The 16,625-nt window shown below is 33.8% G+C and overlaps 2 protein-coding genes across 3 annotated transcripts; one reads left to right on the forward strand and one right to left on the reverse strand.

Moving 5' to 3' along the window:
* Positions 1-1,021: 1,021 nt before the first annotated feature.
* LOC109161091 (homeobox-leucine zipper protein HAT7) lies at positions 1,022-3,341 on the reverse strand. 2 transcript variants are annotated; one of them, XM_019309426.1, is made up of 4 exons: positions 2,989-3,341; positions 2,461-2,499; positions 2,156-2,430; positions 1,022-1,544 (listed from the first exon to the last, which is right to left on the reverse strand). In XM_019309426.1, the coding sequence occupies exons 1-4, from the start codon at positions 3,059-3,061 to the stop codon at positions 1,191-1,193; spliced, it is 741 nt and encodes a 246-aa protein (XP_019164971.1). In that variant the 5' UTR covers positions 3,062-3,341; the 3' UTR covers positions 1,022-1,190. The 2 variants fall into 2 exon arrangements, with proteins under 2 accessions (XP_019164971.1, XP_019164970.1); XM_019309425.1 differs by having other exon boundaries at positions 2,156-2,499; positions 2,989-3,338.
* Positions 3,342-11,134: 7,793 nt separating this feature from the next.
* Positions 11,135-16,500, forward strand: LOC109161089 (protein NRT1/ PTR FAMILY 4.6-like). Its single transcript, XM_019309420.1, has 5 exons — positions 11,135-11,178; positions 11,269-11,383; positions 13,249-13,466; positions 14,166-14,600; positions 15,327-16,500. Exons 1-5 carry the CDS (start codon positions 11,164-11,166, stop codon positions 16,257-16,259), a joined length of 1,716 nt encoding a protein of 571 aa, XP_019164965.1. The 5' UTR covers positions 11,135-11,163; the 3' UTR covers positions 16,260-16,500.
* Positions 16,501-16,625: the final 125 nt, after the last annotated feature.

Here is a 16,625-nt window from a genome sequence, read left to right on the forward strand (position 1 = left end):
AACACTTTAAAAATTTTAGAATATTAAATTCTAATCTTAAATTACATTTTAACTCATCAAAATCTATTTACACTTATTCCTAACAATGTGAGATTATTGAAACCACTTAGTGAACATGTTTAACGTGATATTTGGCTCACATCATGTGTTTACAAATTTCACATTATTTAAAGAAATGCTATTTCATAATTTAATTAATTGATTTTTAAAAATATGAAATATGAAATTTCTTAACAACTAGTATTTGGAAGAGAAGTGTTGAGCCCTCTTATAGAGGAAAAGCTTAATGCTACTCTTCCATTCAATTTTCGATGTGGGATCACTGCATCATGTACGACTCCCCTTTATTTTGTTTGTTTGTTTATTTACTTATTTTTGTTTTGTTTTGTTGATTATTATTATTATTATTGTTGTTGTGGTTGTCGTCGTCGTCGTCTTATTGTTAGTATTATTATAACTTTTATTTTATTATTAAATAATAATAATAATAATAATAATAATAATAATAATATTATTATTATTATTATTTATATGTTCTTTTTAAACATATTATCCGCTAATAGTAAACATCTAATTTTATCAAACATCTCTTCCTAAACTACTAATGTAATTTGCTAGTCAAAACGACTAACACAATTCAATAATTGATTGTCAAACAATGTGAGGCCAACTACAAGATATTTGAACCATCATATCCACCCTAAGTTTCATTATTGTTCTCTAGTGGTTTCTTATTTGTTTCTCCCAAATTATTTTTTAATTTATTTAAATAACAATATTGTTTTGAACAAACAAATTAAAAGGACATTTTCTTTTTACACATGTATGTTATAACTAGCATTAGAAAATAGTAACTAAATACTTAAATTTAAACCTTAAATCAGAAGACTCCTCGATCACTCTTGATTTAAAAGTGTGACAAGAGCTGAGGTAAATTGTTGGATGTGCTTCATTGATGTATGCATGGTGGTTGCTTTTTGCTCCAAGGTTGAGATCCTCCTCATTGAGGATTCAAAAAAATAGTAACTAAGTACTTGTTCACCGATATCTCATTAGAATTTATATAATTCAAAAAGCCAAACACTAAAGAAGAATTTACAAAGCAAATAACTTAAGAGGTGAAAAGTTATTTTTGAGAAAGCCAAAGAAAGACATAGTGGTAAAAGGTGGCAACAAGCTAAGCTAGCTAGCTAGGGCCATAACCAAGAAGAGGTTGTGTGGTCCTCAAGGGAAAATCCCAAATTGCATGATGATTGGAATCCATCCCCATGGTGTTCAAGCTTTAGGAATGGTTGGAAAAGGCTCCTGCTCAGGCTATCATCATCTTCATTATTATCTTGAGAAAAGTCAGAGTCTAATACATGTGAAGAATCTGAGCTACCATTTTCGTGCTTATTGCTCACCACCATTGGAAAATTCTCTCCCTTTTTGGCACCAGCACTACAGGAGGGCTGTTTCAGAGGTCCAGTTGCATCATATGTTTCTGGTTTTGGGTTCCCCTCATGCTGTTCTTGAATAAGCAACTTATCTGTCAGCAACACAACCTGTAATAGTAGTATTCAAAAAGAGTTAATACATACGGGTAAGCAAGCCAAGATGGCTAAGAATATAAACTCGTAAGTACAATGTTACGATTTTAAATCTCAATCTTTTTTGCTTTAAGCTAGTCAATTATGAACAACCTATCTATCTGCTCACTCTCAGATAGTGACTTCTAGTTTATCTCGTCATTCCAAAACAATAATTAATGCTCAATTTAGCTATTGACTATAGTGATTTTTTTTTTCTTCACAATTTAATCCTAAAAATCTTTTTGTACTTAATCGGGTCATGGGTTTTAATGTCTTACCTAATTGAGTTCTCTATTAGGATATTAGGATATTATAGTAATTTTCCTTGAGCCCTTTGTTAGGAAAGCATCATAATCTTAGGCTATCCTGATTTTTACTCAATTTAGTTATCAATTATAGTAATTTTTTTTTTAATTTAGTCATTGATTCTAACCACCGACAACAACTCAATCAGATAAAACCATCAAAGTTCATGACCCACCAAAAAACTTTTAGCACTAAATTGAAAAATAATCAGTATAATTAATGACTAAATTGCCTTTGATTTCAAGAACATAATGATTAGAATCTTGGTTGGGTTTTACCTCATTTCTCAAATGTTGATTCTGTTTGGAGAGGGAATCATGATCAGCTTTGAGCTTATCAAACCTAGCTTTGAGGGAATCATAGTCCTTCTCAATCTGTTTGGTCTTGCTCCGGGCTCTCCTGTTCTGGAACCAAATGGCAACTTGCCTTGGCTGCAGCCCAAGTTGGTTAGCCAATTGGAGCTTCCTCTCTGGCTCAAGCTTCTTCTCCACTTCAAAACTCCTCTCCAGAAACCTCACCTGTTCAGCCGCAAGTCTCCGTTTCTTCTCCGCTTGGTAGAAGCAACCTTCACATGACTCCTCATTGCAATTCCCACCCTTCATCATCTCCTCTCCACAATCCTCTACATTCACACACAATCAAGATCAACCCTTTATCACTGCGACAAAAGCTATACTAGTAGCAAAAACGTAACTTTATTTCCTTATACGACTTTCGAGAGCCAGAGTCCTGAACTTGGCCCTTTACTAGCCTCCGCCCACACTACCACCTGAAAGTAATATTAAATCAAGTCGAAAATAAAAAGTGGTCGGAAATAGCAACAAAGGTTTTTTCAGATATCAAAAGTGATCCAAAACAAGGCTTTCGACTTGATTTAAGATCATTTTCAAGTGGTCGGAAATTCCATAATTTCCAACAGTGCCAATAATCCCTAGCCAGTCACATGATGCTAGACTTGACCTTTACCGTCCACATGGTGTTGGACTTAGCCTTTACTGGCTTCTGTCCAACGAATCTTGGCCGAGAGATTCATTCAGAAAAAGCTAAGCTGATAGTTAGATTGTATTTATATATTATATGGTGAAGAGAGTGGGCAAAGGATTGATATTACCGTGGACAGAAGGGTCGGTGTTTGAAATCCAGACACTAGTATTAACTGTACTCATGTTGTTGTCACTATCCATGGCTGCCTTTCTTGCTCCTCTCCTTCAGAAGATCAGTGATAGAGGTGCAGTTTTATTGAAGATGAAAGTTTGATCAGAGAGGGAGAGAGTTTGTGTGAGGAAAAAGAATGAAGTTTCACTGGTTTTGACTAAAGAAGGCTGTGCTGAGAAGAATGGTAACGTGATAAGCGTGGGAATATAGAGAGGGAAATATGGGGAGAGAGCTCAGAGAGAGAGTGTGTGTTATGTAGGAAGGGAGAAGTTGATGGGGATTATGAAGTATGAACACATTAAAGCAATACGCTACAATTAACCATTATTAGTTCTTTGATTTGGTTAAATAATTAATATAAGTATTTGATTAATTAGTTTTTTGTAACAATTTATTGCTTCAAAATGCTGAAATTTAAAAAAGTTACTCAAAATAACTTTTTCAATTAGTTTTTTGAGAAATTATTTTGTATATAATCAGCTAACAGCTAATTTACCAAACACTTTTTATAACTCACTAACATAATCAGCTAAACAGTTATCAGCTAGCAGTCATTTACTAAACACATGTAATATAATTTTTCCTCCAATCAAATCAAAACGTACCGGCCTTGTTTGGTAAAATGGCTGTTAGCTGTTAGCTGATTGTATTAATTAGAGGGTATAAATAGTTGATAACATTAGTTGATTGTAGAAAAGTGTTTGGTAAATTAACTGTTAGCTGATAGCTGTTTGGTATAATTTCTTTTCTCAATAAGCTAATTGAAAAAGTTGTTTGGAGTAACTTTTTGAACTTTAGCCTTTTTGAGTTGCAAAAAACTAATTAACCAATAATATTTTAACTAAATCAAACAATTAATAGTGGTCAAATAAGCCAAAATTAATTTATAGACCAATTTTTTACCAAACAAGGCAACCGTGAGAATTTTATTTCCTTTAAGTCCATTTATCATTTTCCAGAGTTAGAATCCCATTAAGTAGTTAGGTAAAAATTTCCCAAACTTTTACACACCAAGGAAAAAACTGACCTTGGGAGTTCTGCAAGAAGATGATGAGAAAACAGGGAAAATGGTAAAAGGGAGAGAGGAAGAAGAAGAAGACAAGAGAACAAGTCCAATCTCAGTCCTTTTCAATAGAGAAGCTCTGCAATTTTTGGATACCCTTTCAGACTTCAACCTCATGAGTCATGAGTACACCCAACCCACCCCCCCCCCCCCCCATACCCTTTGGACTGCTAGGGCCCTACCCATCTTTTCTTGGCTGTTTATACTTTAGACCCCACCCCACCCCCCTCTTCCAACCTCCAGTAGCCCTGTCTTCACTCTCCACAAGTAAAGAAATTGGTTTGTGTCTACGCAACTACTGTTCTCTTTTTCTTTTTCTTTTTCTTATCCCAGAAGCTATAGATACAATGCAAGTTCTAAAGTTGATTTTACGTTCAGAAATTCTTCGAGTTTCAACATTTTCATTTCCTTCTTCAAGAAAATTTGAGTATACATCCTGATATATTCTTAGATAGGTCCGTTGGCCCGCATGGGCTTAGATCAGTGGTTCAGTGGACAGTATTTAGGAGTAGAGATCAAGGTTTGAATCTCGGCACCAGTGTGAGGATTATGTCCAAAGTAGGCAGATTCCTTGTGCGCATCGGCAGTGTGAGAATTATGTCCAAAGTGGGCAGATCCCTTGTGCGCACCGTCATTTAGCCCTGTTTGAGTCACCGTGATTTATATCCTCTCAAAATGCTCTGGCAAGCCGTAGCGTGGGGCCCTTGGGATCGGGAATTCAACTTTTTGAGAGAAGAAGATTGGTTCGATGTCATGTCATTCAATTGGACTATAATACAGATCGACTAAATCATACTAAAAATTTTGAATCAAATCAATTAACTAGTCTAATTCATAATTTCAAATGTTTTCTATTATATTTTCAATGTGAGACTCTTTAATATTTCGCAATCCACTAAGTCACTAACTACCATACTTCTAATAGGATTCAAATTCATGACAAATTTTAATCTCAAGTTTTTTGTTACTTAACCAAGACCTTGGGGTTTGTTCTCTAATAAATGTTTCAAGAAATGGAATGCAAAATTCACATAAATTTTCAGTACCTTTATAATAGTAGAAAATATTCCATCTTATTTTTCACATGGTACTATATGAGCATATATCGACTGAGGTTTCTACCAACTACCAAATATAAGTTCGAGTTTTAATTATCACTTAGGGTTGGTGATTCAACCTTTTGAGAGAAGAGTTTTAATTATCACACTTTTATTTAATTATTGAAACGAGTGAAAATTATACCTAATTAAGGATAATTTAACTCAATTATTTTTTGGATATACCCAGGATTTTACCGTCGGACATAGTGACTAATTCCCTTGCTGAATTGTAGGCATCTCTTTTAGGTGGGACAGCTGGCCTGGAGTGACGGAAATTTAACTCAATTATGCTTATACAAAAAAACGAGTGACAGAAAATTTTCGTTGCTATTTGCTAATGTAGCGACAGAATAGCAATATTATAGCGACGGATTTTAATTTTTTTGAGTAAATGAACATTTAGCGAGAGTTTTGCAATGGATATTGTGACGGAATATTTTCGCCGTTATATACGTAGCTAATCTTAGCGACAGATTTTGGCACAAAATATAGCAACGGATTATTCGCGAGCTAACTCCAAAAATTGTAAAAATTGTAATTGTTGCAATTTAGTGATGAATTTTAGAATAATCCGTCGCTATATAGCGACAAATTGATTAATCCGTCGCAAAACTTTACAAGGCCACTTTACAAGTCAATAATTATTTGCTTTAATTTCTTGGTTTGAGCTAATCAATTATGACAATCTAGACTGGTTTAACTTCTTGTGATCCTTTGTCGACTAGGGTCACAATGCGGAATTATCATGTGCACATCCTTGACTTATACATTTTTGCGAATGATCAATCTCTAGATGAACCCTAACCATTTTATAACATTCTTTGACCTGTTTTCTAACTATAATAGACTTAGGCTTTGTTTTCTTCACATTTTTAAAGCTTGTATCGAAAGATTTTACGCTTAGATTCCAATGATTTATTTTGAAATTAATAGACAATTTTCAGGTTGGTTGTGAAAACTTTGATTATAAGATATCAGCCTAAACATAAATAAATAAATAAATAAATAACATAACATAAGATGAATATTAGTCATACCATGATTTTGCAGCACCAAAATGATAAACTTTTTTCTCAAATCAACCAAATAACATAAGAGATAATTTTTTACCATTCTATATATTTTGGATAAGGCCTAATGAAGCCAACAAAAAATTCATTATAGCCAAAAACAACCAATCGTTATGCTGGTGCATACGGATGCCAAAACAACGCCGTTTTATTAAAAAACGCGTGTCTCCCCTTTAAAAAAAATTCAAGTTCGATTCCCAGCAACAACATTATATTGTTCATTCATTCTGGAATTTTAGTTCATAGATTATGGAATTATAGTTCATTGATTATGGAATTATAGTTCATCGATTATGGAATTGTAGTTCATCGATTCTGAAATTTTAGTTTATAGATTATGGAATTTTAGTTCATTCATTCTGTAATTTTTAGTTCATAGATTAGATTATGGAATTATAGTTCATCGATTATGAAATTTTAGTTCATATGTTGTTGCTGGGAATCGAACCTGATTTTTTTTTTTTTTTTTTAAAGGGAGACAGCGCGTTTTATTAAAACGACATCATTTTTGCATCCGTATGCACCATGCATGGTGCATACGGATGCACAGCATAATTTGCCAAAAACAACAGGGTTGATATGGTCCATTTTTGTATGATTGTATAGGACAAGCCCATATTGCTAACTTATATAATTTGTTTACTATACTTTCTCTTTCACCATAGTCCATAAACAAGTAACACAACCTATTAAAAGATGGAAAATTATATTGTGCACCGCGGTCCATAATCGATTATGCATCGAGCTTCAAAACGACGTCGTTTTGTTTAATAAAAGAAACGGCACCCTTTTCGCGCCGTTCCACAAAAAGTAACTCTGTTATTCAGTTTCATTTTGTATACATTGCAGTGTCAGTTCAAAACAACTACAGTTTCATTCGATATTTATACACTCAAATATGTGAAAAAGGTTATTTAATTTTATTTTATGTACACTATAATTTCATTAAAACACAACTAGATGATCATTTCGATATAACTACAGCTTCATTGCACAATATACACTCAAATATGTGAAATGTTATTCAGTTTCATTTTATATACACTGCAATTTCATTTCAACACAATTACAGTATCATTTTGATATAACTACAGTTTCGCTGGGTAATATACACTCAAATATGTGAAATTGTTATTCAGTTTCATTTTATATATACACTCAATTTCGTTTCAACACAACTACTGTTTCATTTCATTTCATTTCAATTGCAGTTTCACTTGATAATACAAAAATAATACGTGACGCAGTGTCAGTTTAAATACATTGTATTTCAATTGGTAATTAATACACAAAAAATGCACGCTCTGTTAACTGTAACAGTATGTCGTTTCTTTACTTTAAAAAACGGTGCCATTTTTTACCGCGGTGCATGTGCACCACGGTCCACGATATAACGACCCATTAAAAAGATCAACCAAAACCAAATTAAGCATTTATAGTGCTTGTTTGACCCAAGAGTATCTTTGGGCTATCTACTCATAAAGTCATGTCCACTGCAAGAATTAATTTGGCCTTCACTCGAAAAGAGTCGGGCATATATATTACCCTAACATGTAATTCAAAGAATATCACTTGATGAGCACCCAAAAAAAAAAAAGAAGAATGTCACTTGATGTTGCATTCAAAAGGTTTGATATTAATCCAAATTATTTCAGTAAGGATTACTTTATTTCTAGCCATATAAAACCAGGAAGCAGCCTGCATGATTGCATGGGCAGCTTAGTTGGTCACAGGGGTGAAGTTTAGGAACAATGATCCGGAATTGAGTCTCATCACCGGCAAAAACAGATGCTCTGTCTGCTCGGGACCAGCTATAAATCCCCTCCCCGGCCTACTACTAAAATTTATACTTCCTATCTACTATTATCACTCATTCTTCATTTGACTATTTTCTATATGCAACATAATTCACTTATATTCTATTAATTCCCACTTTATCTTCTTATACTTATATGATATATTAAAATATATTTATTATCTTTCTACAAATTACTATAAGTAATGATGCAGATAGAATCAGATTACATATTATGAAATATTTTCAATCTTTTCTTTTTCAAAATAAAATACTAGGCAATATTCTAAACATGTAGGGCATATATATCATGGCTAGTTCCCAAGATATGCCAAACTATATATTAACGGAGACTTTGGTGGTAGGGAATAACGTAACAAATCAATATTTTTTGAATGACATTTGAATATAAAATATTTAAACTTATGTTATAAGATTACATATTTGTTTGGTTGATTAATAGTTAATACACTATTATATTTTAATAAATGCGATTCATGCATGAAGAATAAGTTTTCTTTGATAGTCTTTGATGACCACTTTCATAAGATGCATCATCATCACTATGGAGAATAAATTTTATTTTATCTGAATCTTTGACCACCATGAAAAGTAGTTTTACAATGACCATAATAAATATATGGGAAAAACGTTAAATAAACTCTTAAATTATAGTCAAAACATAAATTAAATCTTTAAATTATAAAAAGTTTCAATTAGACACTTAAATTTGTCAAATTGATACAATTAAAATAATAATTTTTAAAAAATATTTTAAATTAGGGATGACCTGCTAGAAACCTGAAAACCCTACAAATTAGACTAATGGCATGAAGTTGATTAGTTTAGGGATTCAATTAAAACTTTTTTTTTTTTTTTTTTTTTTTTTTTTTAGGTTCAGTGACCTAATTGCATTATTGTGTGTAGTTCGATGACCTATTTGATCCTTATTCCTATTATAAATAGAAGTCATTGTGACTCATTGTGAAATTCTAGCTTGTTCAACTTCGAACTTTAAATTAAAATAATGTAACTCACACATGCATATATATGAAATCTTTTTAATTATATTGGGTATTAATATTGGTAATGATTTCTAATTATATATCCAATACAACCATGTAACGTCTATTAGTATTATTTTAATTTACTGATCTCTTTTCTCCATTCACACATACTAGTAGTTCTAAATGGTCTATTGCATGATGCTGCTAATTAACAAGTAGGGTGACATGGTCAACTTCTTATGGATACGGTGGTAAGTTAGATGGTGATCGATAATTAATATATGGTGACATCTTGCAAGCTAATTTAAGATGTTGATGAGCTACTTGTTTGACGACCTCCTAAGACAATATGTTGTAGGCTAAGATGGCATTTAAAAAAAAAAAAACTAAAATATATAGGTATAGTCAATTTAGTATTCTCATGCTTTACATTTTCTATTTTCAAGTCAACATCAATGTGGCACTTTTAGTCCATACCTATCCAAAATGAAGTAAAAAGTTTAGAGTGTATTTACTAGCTAGCAAAAATTCTCCATTGGTTTGGAAACATAGTAAGTTAGAAAGAAAAACAAATGTGTTATGTTTTTTTTTTTTTTTTTTTCTAAATATATCAGTAAACATAACACATTATTTGTAGCATTCAAAACAAATGTGTTATGTTTACTTATATATTTAGAAAAAAAAAACATAGAATGGAAAATGAAAACGGGAAAAAGGAAAACAGAAATTAAAATAAATATATTTTTAATTTAAAATTTAGACTCTCTCTAGTTTAACTCAAAATTAAACATCCTAAAATCAATTGGGGGAGAGATTAAAAAGAAGAAAAAAAAAAACAGTGCGATGGAAGTTTGTAATGTTTATAATTGCTATAGAAAAATGAGAGATAAATGATCGAATTAGGGTTTGTAATGCATAATAGTAAATTTTGAGAAATTATTTAACAAGAGGAATATAAGTGTCACTTCGTTGACAACTCGAGGTCGAAAAGCGGTGACGTACGTCAGTACGTGTATAACACAAAGTCTGAATTTAGTATTACCTTATAATTTAGGGGATGAAAGTATAATTTTCTTTAAAAAATAAATTTTAAAAATTTGACAAATTCTAAGAAATTACTCCATATTTTCCTTTTTGTGTATAAGGGACAGTGAAAGACAAACAAAAACGTAACATTAATTACTCCAAATTCAATAAGGTGAGTAAATGTTGGTTGCATGCATTCACCGATATCTCTATCTCCCCCTTTTTCTGGGCAAAATAATTGTCTTACAACCAAACAACTGCAATCTATATATATATATATATGATCTATCCATCTGGCAAATTATATTATGCACCGCGGTACATAATTGATTATGCACCGCGCGCCTTTTTTTTTTTTTAAAATGAAAATTAACAGTGTTTATTTCCGCCTTTTCGCACCCTTTTGCAAAAAGTAACTCTGTTATTCAGTGTCATTTTGTATACACTGCAGTTTCAGTTGAACACAACTACAGTTTCATTTCGATATAACTATAGTTTCATTCGATATTTATAGACTCAAATATGTGAAAATGTTATTTAAATTTATTTTATATACACTATAGTTTTATTAAAACACAACTACATGATTATTTTGATATAATTACAGCTTCATTGTACAATATATACTCATGTGAAATGTTATTCAGTTTCAGTTTATATACACTGCAGTTTCATTTCACTATAACTACAATATCATTTTGATATAACTGCAGTGTCGATTTGAATATACTATAGTGTCAGTTGGTGTTTAATACACCAAACAAACGGACTCCGTTAACTCTAACGGCGGGCCGTTTCTTTACTTAAAGAAACGGCGCCGTATATGGGCCGCGGTGCATAATCGATTATGCACCACGGTCTATAATATAACAACTGTATCCATCTCCCCTGGGCCTGTGTGTGCGTAATGAGATTATGCCATAATTAGAAGAAAATGATCCCCCCAAAACATGTTTTTCATTAGTAGGGCCCACCAACAATATAATCCTTTAAATCTCCTCTATTTATACTACATATTTACACCCACTACTATACATACACTCTCTCTTACCAAACCATCGTACTATACCATGATGACAACAATGGTGAATTTGTTCTTTCTCTCATCTGTCTCCATGTATGTATAGGAACAGCATATATATGTACTGATATATATTTGTCCATTTGTTTTGCAGGAAATGGTTGAAAACCAGCAGATTATTAGTGCATGGGAAGGCTATGTGGATTGGAGAAGAAGACCTGCGCTCATAGGCAAACATGGTGGCATGCTGGCTGCCTCTTTTGTCTTGGGTATGTAACTTCATCTATCTCTCTAGGATGCATTTTTAGTATCCTGTTTGGTAAAATGGTTCTTAGTTGTTAGCTGATTGTGTTAATTAGAGGGTATAAATAATTGATAATATTAGCTGATTGTAGAAAAGTATTTGGTAAATTAATTGTCAGTTGATAGGTGTTTGGTATAATTTATTTTCTTAAAAAGCTAATTGAAAAAGTTGTTTGGAGTAACTTTTTTAATTTTTAGGCCCTGTTTGGTAGAATGGCTGTTAGCTAATAGCTGATTGTGTTAATTAGAGGGTAAATAGTTAATAATATTAGCTGATTGTAGAAAAGTGTTTGGTAAATTAGCTGTCAGTTGATAGCTGTTTGGTATAATTTCTTTTCTCAAAAAACTAATTGAAAAAGTTGCTTGGAGTAGCTTTTTTAATTTTAGTCTTTTGGAGTTGCAAAAAGCTAATTAACCAAACATTTATATTGATATTTTAACTAAATTAAACAAATAGTGATCAAATAAGCTAAAATTAGCCTATATGTCAATTTTTTACCAAACAGGCCTTAGTGATTTTGCTATTTTTGTCTATCAACTTTGAAATTAATTTTAGTTCTTCAATTATTGATCTGATTCCGGGATTTCCGTCCCACTTTTGCCATTAGTATAGAGATGACAACGGGCAGGGCCATTAATACAGTTGCCGTCATATAATTCAATAATTTTCTTTCAAATAATCATTTGAAACAAGGTCAAAATGAAATTTCTTTATTCAATCACCCTAAATCATTCCAAATTCGAAGAGAAAAAAAAAAAAAAAAAAAACTCAAATCATCAAGCCATGCACATGTGAAATGTATTCTTGTTGCATTTCTAATTTGGGATGATTTAGGATTCTTTTCCTTTGAATTTGGGATGGTTAGATAAAAGAATTGTTTTTTTGCCTTTGTCTCAAATGATCATTAATTTGATTTATAAAATAAATAAATAAGTATCTAACAAGCTAAGAAGATCAAAAGTGACACTTATTTAGCATACTACAACATTATATTAATTTAATTATAGAGTTGTAGGAGTTAAAACTAGCTACTTCTATGTTTCTCAATTCCTAATCACTATGGGTCAAAGTATCTATGAAGTCCCTGTACTATAGTGTTTTGTTCAATTTAGTCCTTGTACCTTTATTCTGTTCAATTTAGTCCCTCTACTTTAAAAAGTGGTAAAACTAAGGACAATTTTCTAAATCTCATTACGAACATGGTTGTAATTATTTATTTTGGACATACTAATTTAATATATTGGTGGTAAAAATGATAGATTTTAAATATTTATAAAGTAATATATGAGTAGGAATATAAATATCATCAGTGCCATGTAACCTAAGTTAACGATAATATTAACATCGTTAACTATTGTCCTTAATTGCATTACTTTTGAAAGTACAGGGACTAAATTGAACAAAACAAAAGTATAAGGACTAAATTGAACAAAACGCTATAGTACAGGGACCTCGTAGGTACTTTAACCAATCACTATGACATTTTAAATGTCAACTAATAACTATTATATGTCTCAATTCAAATGATTTGATCTTATAAATTTGACTAAACATTAATAAAATTCTCTTTTTTATGGGCACGGGTACTACCTAATCTATTACAATGTAATATCTGTCTGCACAAAACTTTCACTGGGATTCAAACCTTTTGAACATGTGACTATGTGACCTCCAATTTGGGAGAGCCACAGCTATGCCGTTTGACTATAAGGTCTTTGTTATTAATAAAACTCTATTAATTAATAGCTTGTGTATTGGTCAATTTAGCCTTTAATTAATGAGACCTAATTGGATGAGTGTTATTAATTGAGAATATATATAATGGTGAAGTGGTGGAGGTGTTGGAGAACTTGGCATTCTTGGCAAATGCAAGCAACTTGGTGTTGTACCTATCGCATTACATGCATTTCTCACCTTCACAATCGGCCAACTCCGTCACCAACTTCATGGGGACTGCCTTTATGCTCGCACTCCTTGGGGGCTTTTTGTCCGATGCTTTCTTCACTACCTATCACATCTATATCCTCAGTGCATTCCTTGAGCTTCTGGTAATTATTTTTACTCTTCCATCTATTATATTACATTCCAATTCATTATATTTTTATTGTGTGTATATATATTGGGGGTGTTTAGTAAATAGTTGTTAGCTGATTGGATTAGTGAGTTTGACTAGTTAATATCATTAGCTGATTGTAGAAATAAGTTGATTACATACAAAACGACTCTCAAATAAGTCTAGAACACTGCATTTTATTATTATTATTATTATTGGTCCTGTTTGGTAAAATAGTTAACCTATCTGCCAAATTTGACTTATTTGATCACTATTAACTGTTTGACTTGGTTAAACAATCAATATGAATGTTTGATTAATTAGTTTTTTGTAACAACTTATTGCTTCAAAATGCTAAAATTCAAAAAGCTACTTAAAGTAACTTTTTTGATTAGCTTTTTGAGAAAGTCATTTTGTATGTAATCAGCTATCAACAAACAGTTAATTCACCAAACACTTTCTACAATCAGCTAATACTATTAACTAGTTAAACCACTAACACAATCAGCTAAAAGCTATCAGCTAACAACAATTGTCTTTTACACTAAAAGTCTAGAACACTGCATTTTATTATTATTATTATTAGGCCGTCTAGGCGACGCCTAGAGGGCTCTAGGCCTTTGACTAGCGCCTAGCCCCTTCTGCAATTGTTTGCCACTAAATATATATACTTATACTGGATGGTATGAAACAGGGGCTGGTGGTACTCACAGTGCAAGCTTGGTCTGCTTCACAGAAGCCTGCACCAAGGTGTGATGTGGGCAAGGCGTGCGAGGCAGTCCATGGCGCAAAAGCCGCCGTGCTATTCACAGGGCTGTACCTGGTGGCGTTGGGCGTGGGCGGCATCAAGGGCTCGTTGGCCACCCACGGCGCCGAGCAGTTGGACCAAGACACCTCCCATGGGAGAAAGCAAAGATCAACTTTCTTCAACTACTTTGTGTTTTGCCTGGCTTCTGGTGGTCTCGTTGCTGTCACTCTTGTGGTTTGGATTGAAGACAACAAAGGGTGGCAATGGGGGTTTGGAATCTCCACCTTTGCAATCTTCCTATCCATCCCAGTTTTCCTGTCTGGTTCAAAGTTTTACCGGAATAAAGTACCCTCCGGCAGCCCTCTAACCACCATATCTAAGGTTAAGTTGTTTTTTCCATAAACATCATACAATTGGGCTTGTTTGGTTATCAGCTTACCCGCCAATTTTTGGCTGATTTGATCATCTTTAGCGGTTTGACTTGGTGAAAACCGCTAAAGAAACTGTTTGGTAATCAATGGTTTGGAGCAACGGTTTTGCATCGTTTCTCCTTAGTGTTTTGGGCATTTGCCCAAAACGCTCAATTTAGTCATCCACTATAATGGTGATTCTCTCTTTAATTTAGCTTTAGACTATAGTGATTTTATCCAATTTAGTCATACATTATAGTAGGTTTTCTCGATTTAGTCATAAATGACTTTTTTGTGCTTAATTGGGCCTTAGACTTCAAGTTTTACCTAATTGAACCACCTGTTAGGATAATTTGGTAATTTTTTCTCTATTAACACCCAATTTAGTCTGCCATTATAATGATTTTAACCAATTTAGTCTTTGAGTATAGTGATTTTATCCAATTTAATTCTCGACTATAGTAATTTTTCTTAATTCAGTCATTTGATTCTAACAGCCAACGAATGGAAGACATGTCGCTCAATTAGGTAAAATCATCGAAGTCCAGGACCCAATTAAGCACCAAAAAAAAGATCATTTAGGATTAAATCGAGAAACTCACTATAGCCGATGACTAATTTGGGTATTAACTCTACTATATAATATATGAAATAATTTCCTTGCTTTGAAACTCTACAATCTACATATATACTGCAGGTTCTTGTTGCTGCTGCATTTTTCAAGTCTAATGGACCAAGAAATTCAAGAAACGTGAGCATGACTATAACCCTTTCTCCACCAATCCACAGATCGAGAGAAGGTGATGAAGAACCACAATCATCACTGAAGTTCCCATCAGAAAGCCTAAGATCCCTAAACAGGGCGGTTCTAAACGGATGCTCAGTAGAGGAAGTGGAAGAAGTTAAAGTTGTGATAAAAATCCTGCCCATTTTCATCTGCACAATCATGCTCAGCTCTTGCCTCGCCCAGCTCTCCACCTTCTCGGTCCACCAAGCCTCGACAATGGACACGAGCCTCGGGTCCCTGAAAGTCCCCCCGGCCTCTCTCCCGGTTTTCCCCGTGCTCTTCATCATGATCCTGGCACCGCTCTACGACCACATGGTGATCCCATTTGCCCGGAAACTGACCAAGACCGAGATGGGGGTTTCTCACCTCCAGCGCATAGGGGTCGGGCTGTTCCTCTCGGTTATAGCCATGGCGGTGGCCGCTCTCGTGGAAGTCAAGCGCAAGAGCGTGGCAGCCACCTCGGGGCTATTCGACTCCAAGAAACCGCTGCCCATCACCTTCTTTTGGATTGCGTTTCAGTACCTGTTTCTGGGATCGGCTGATCTCTTCACACTGGCCGGGCTGCTCGAGTTCTTCTTCGCAGAAGCCCCGAGTAGTATGAGATCCTTGGCTACCGCGCTTTCTTGGGCTTCATTGGCCGTCGGATACTACCTCAGCTCGGCTATAGTCTCCATTGTCAATTCTCTAACCGGGGCTCTCAACCACTCCCCATGGCTCTCGGGACAAAACTTGAACCATTACCGTTTGGAACGATTCTACTGGCTCATGTGCATTCTCAGCCTCTTCAACTTCATTCACTATCTCTTCTGGACATCTCGCTACAAGTACAGATCTACCAAGTGAATCTATATCTATAAGAGTACGACTAGTTGAAAACCTGCTCTTAGGCCTTAGCAACTAAGCATATATATTGGGGAATCAGGATAAGTTTATCCCAGTTTTGATAATATTTTCGAATGAATTGCTGGTAGGGATGACCACTGTTCGGTTTGAACTGGGCACTGTGCAAACCGGGATAAACTTATCCTCATAAACTTACTGTCCTAATTCAGCATAGAAGCAATAGAAATATGGTTCAGGCTCAGCATCTTTACTAATAATTTGTGTAAAACGGTATTCATAGAATCAAGATAAGTTTATCCTGATTTTGAATTGTTGGTAGGGATGACAACTGTTCAGTTTGAACAGGGCACTGTGCAAAACGGGATA

This window comes from Ipomoea nil, unplaced genomic scaffold (assembly GCF_001879475.1).
Source record: "Ipomoea nil cultivar Tokyo-kokei standard unplaced genomic scaffold, Asagao_1.1 scaffold2921, whole genome shotgun sequence".
Taxonomy (NCBI): Eukaryota; Viridiplantae; Streptophyta; class Magnoliopsida; order Solanales; family Convolvulaceae; genus Ipomoea; species Ipomoea nil.

Excerpts from the sequence above, each read along its gene's own strand:
- LOC109161091 (XM_019309425.1), bottom strand. The coding sequence starts at position 3,061 with ATGGATAGTGACAACAACATGAGTACAGTTAATACTAGTGTCTGGATT. Across the intron at positions 2,500-2,988 it reads CACCGACCCTTCTGTCCACG|AGGATTGTGGAGAGGAGATG; the intron begins GTAATATCAATC and ends GTGTGAATGTAG. Across the intron at positions 1,545-2,155 it reads ATCAACATTTGAGAAATGAG|GTTGTGTTGCTGACAGATAA; the intron begins GTAAAACCCAAC and ends CTACTATTACAG.
- LOC109161089 (XM_019309420.1), top strand. Across the intron at positions 13,467-14,165 it reads GTGCATTCCTTGAGCTTCTG|GGGCTGGTGGTACTCACAGT; the intron begins GTAATTATTTTT and ends GGTATGAAACAG. Across the intron at positions 14,601-15,326 it reads CTCTAACCACCATATCTAAG|GTTCTTGTTGCTGCTGCATT; the intron begins GTTAAGTTGTTT and ends TATATACTGCAG.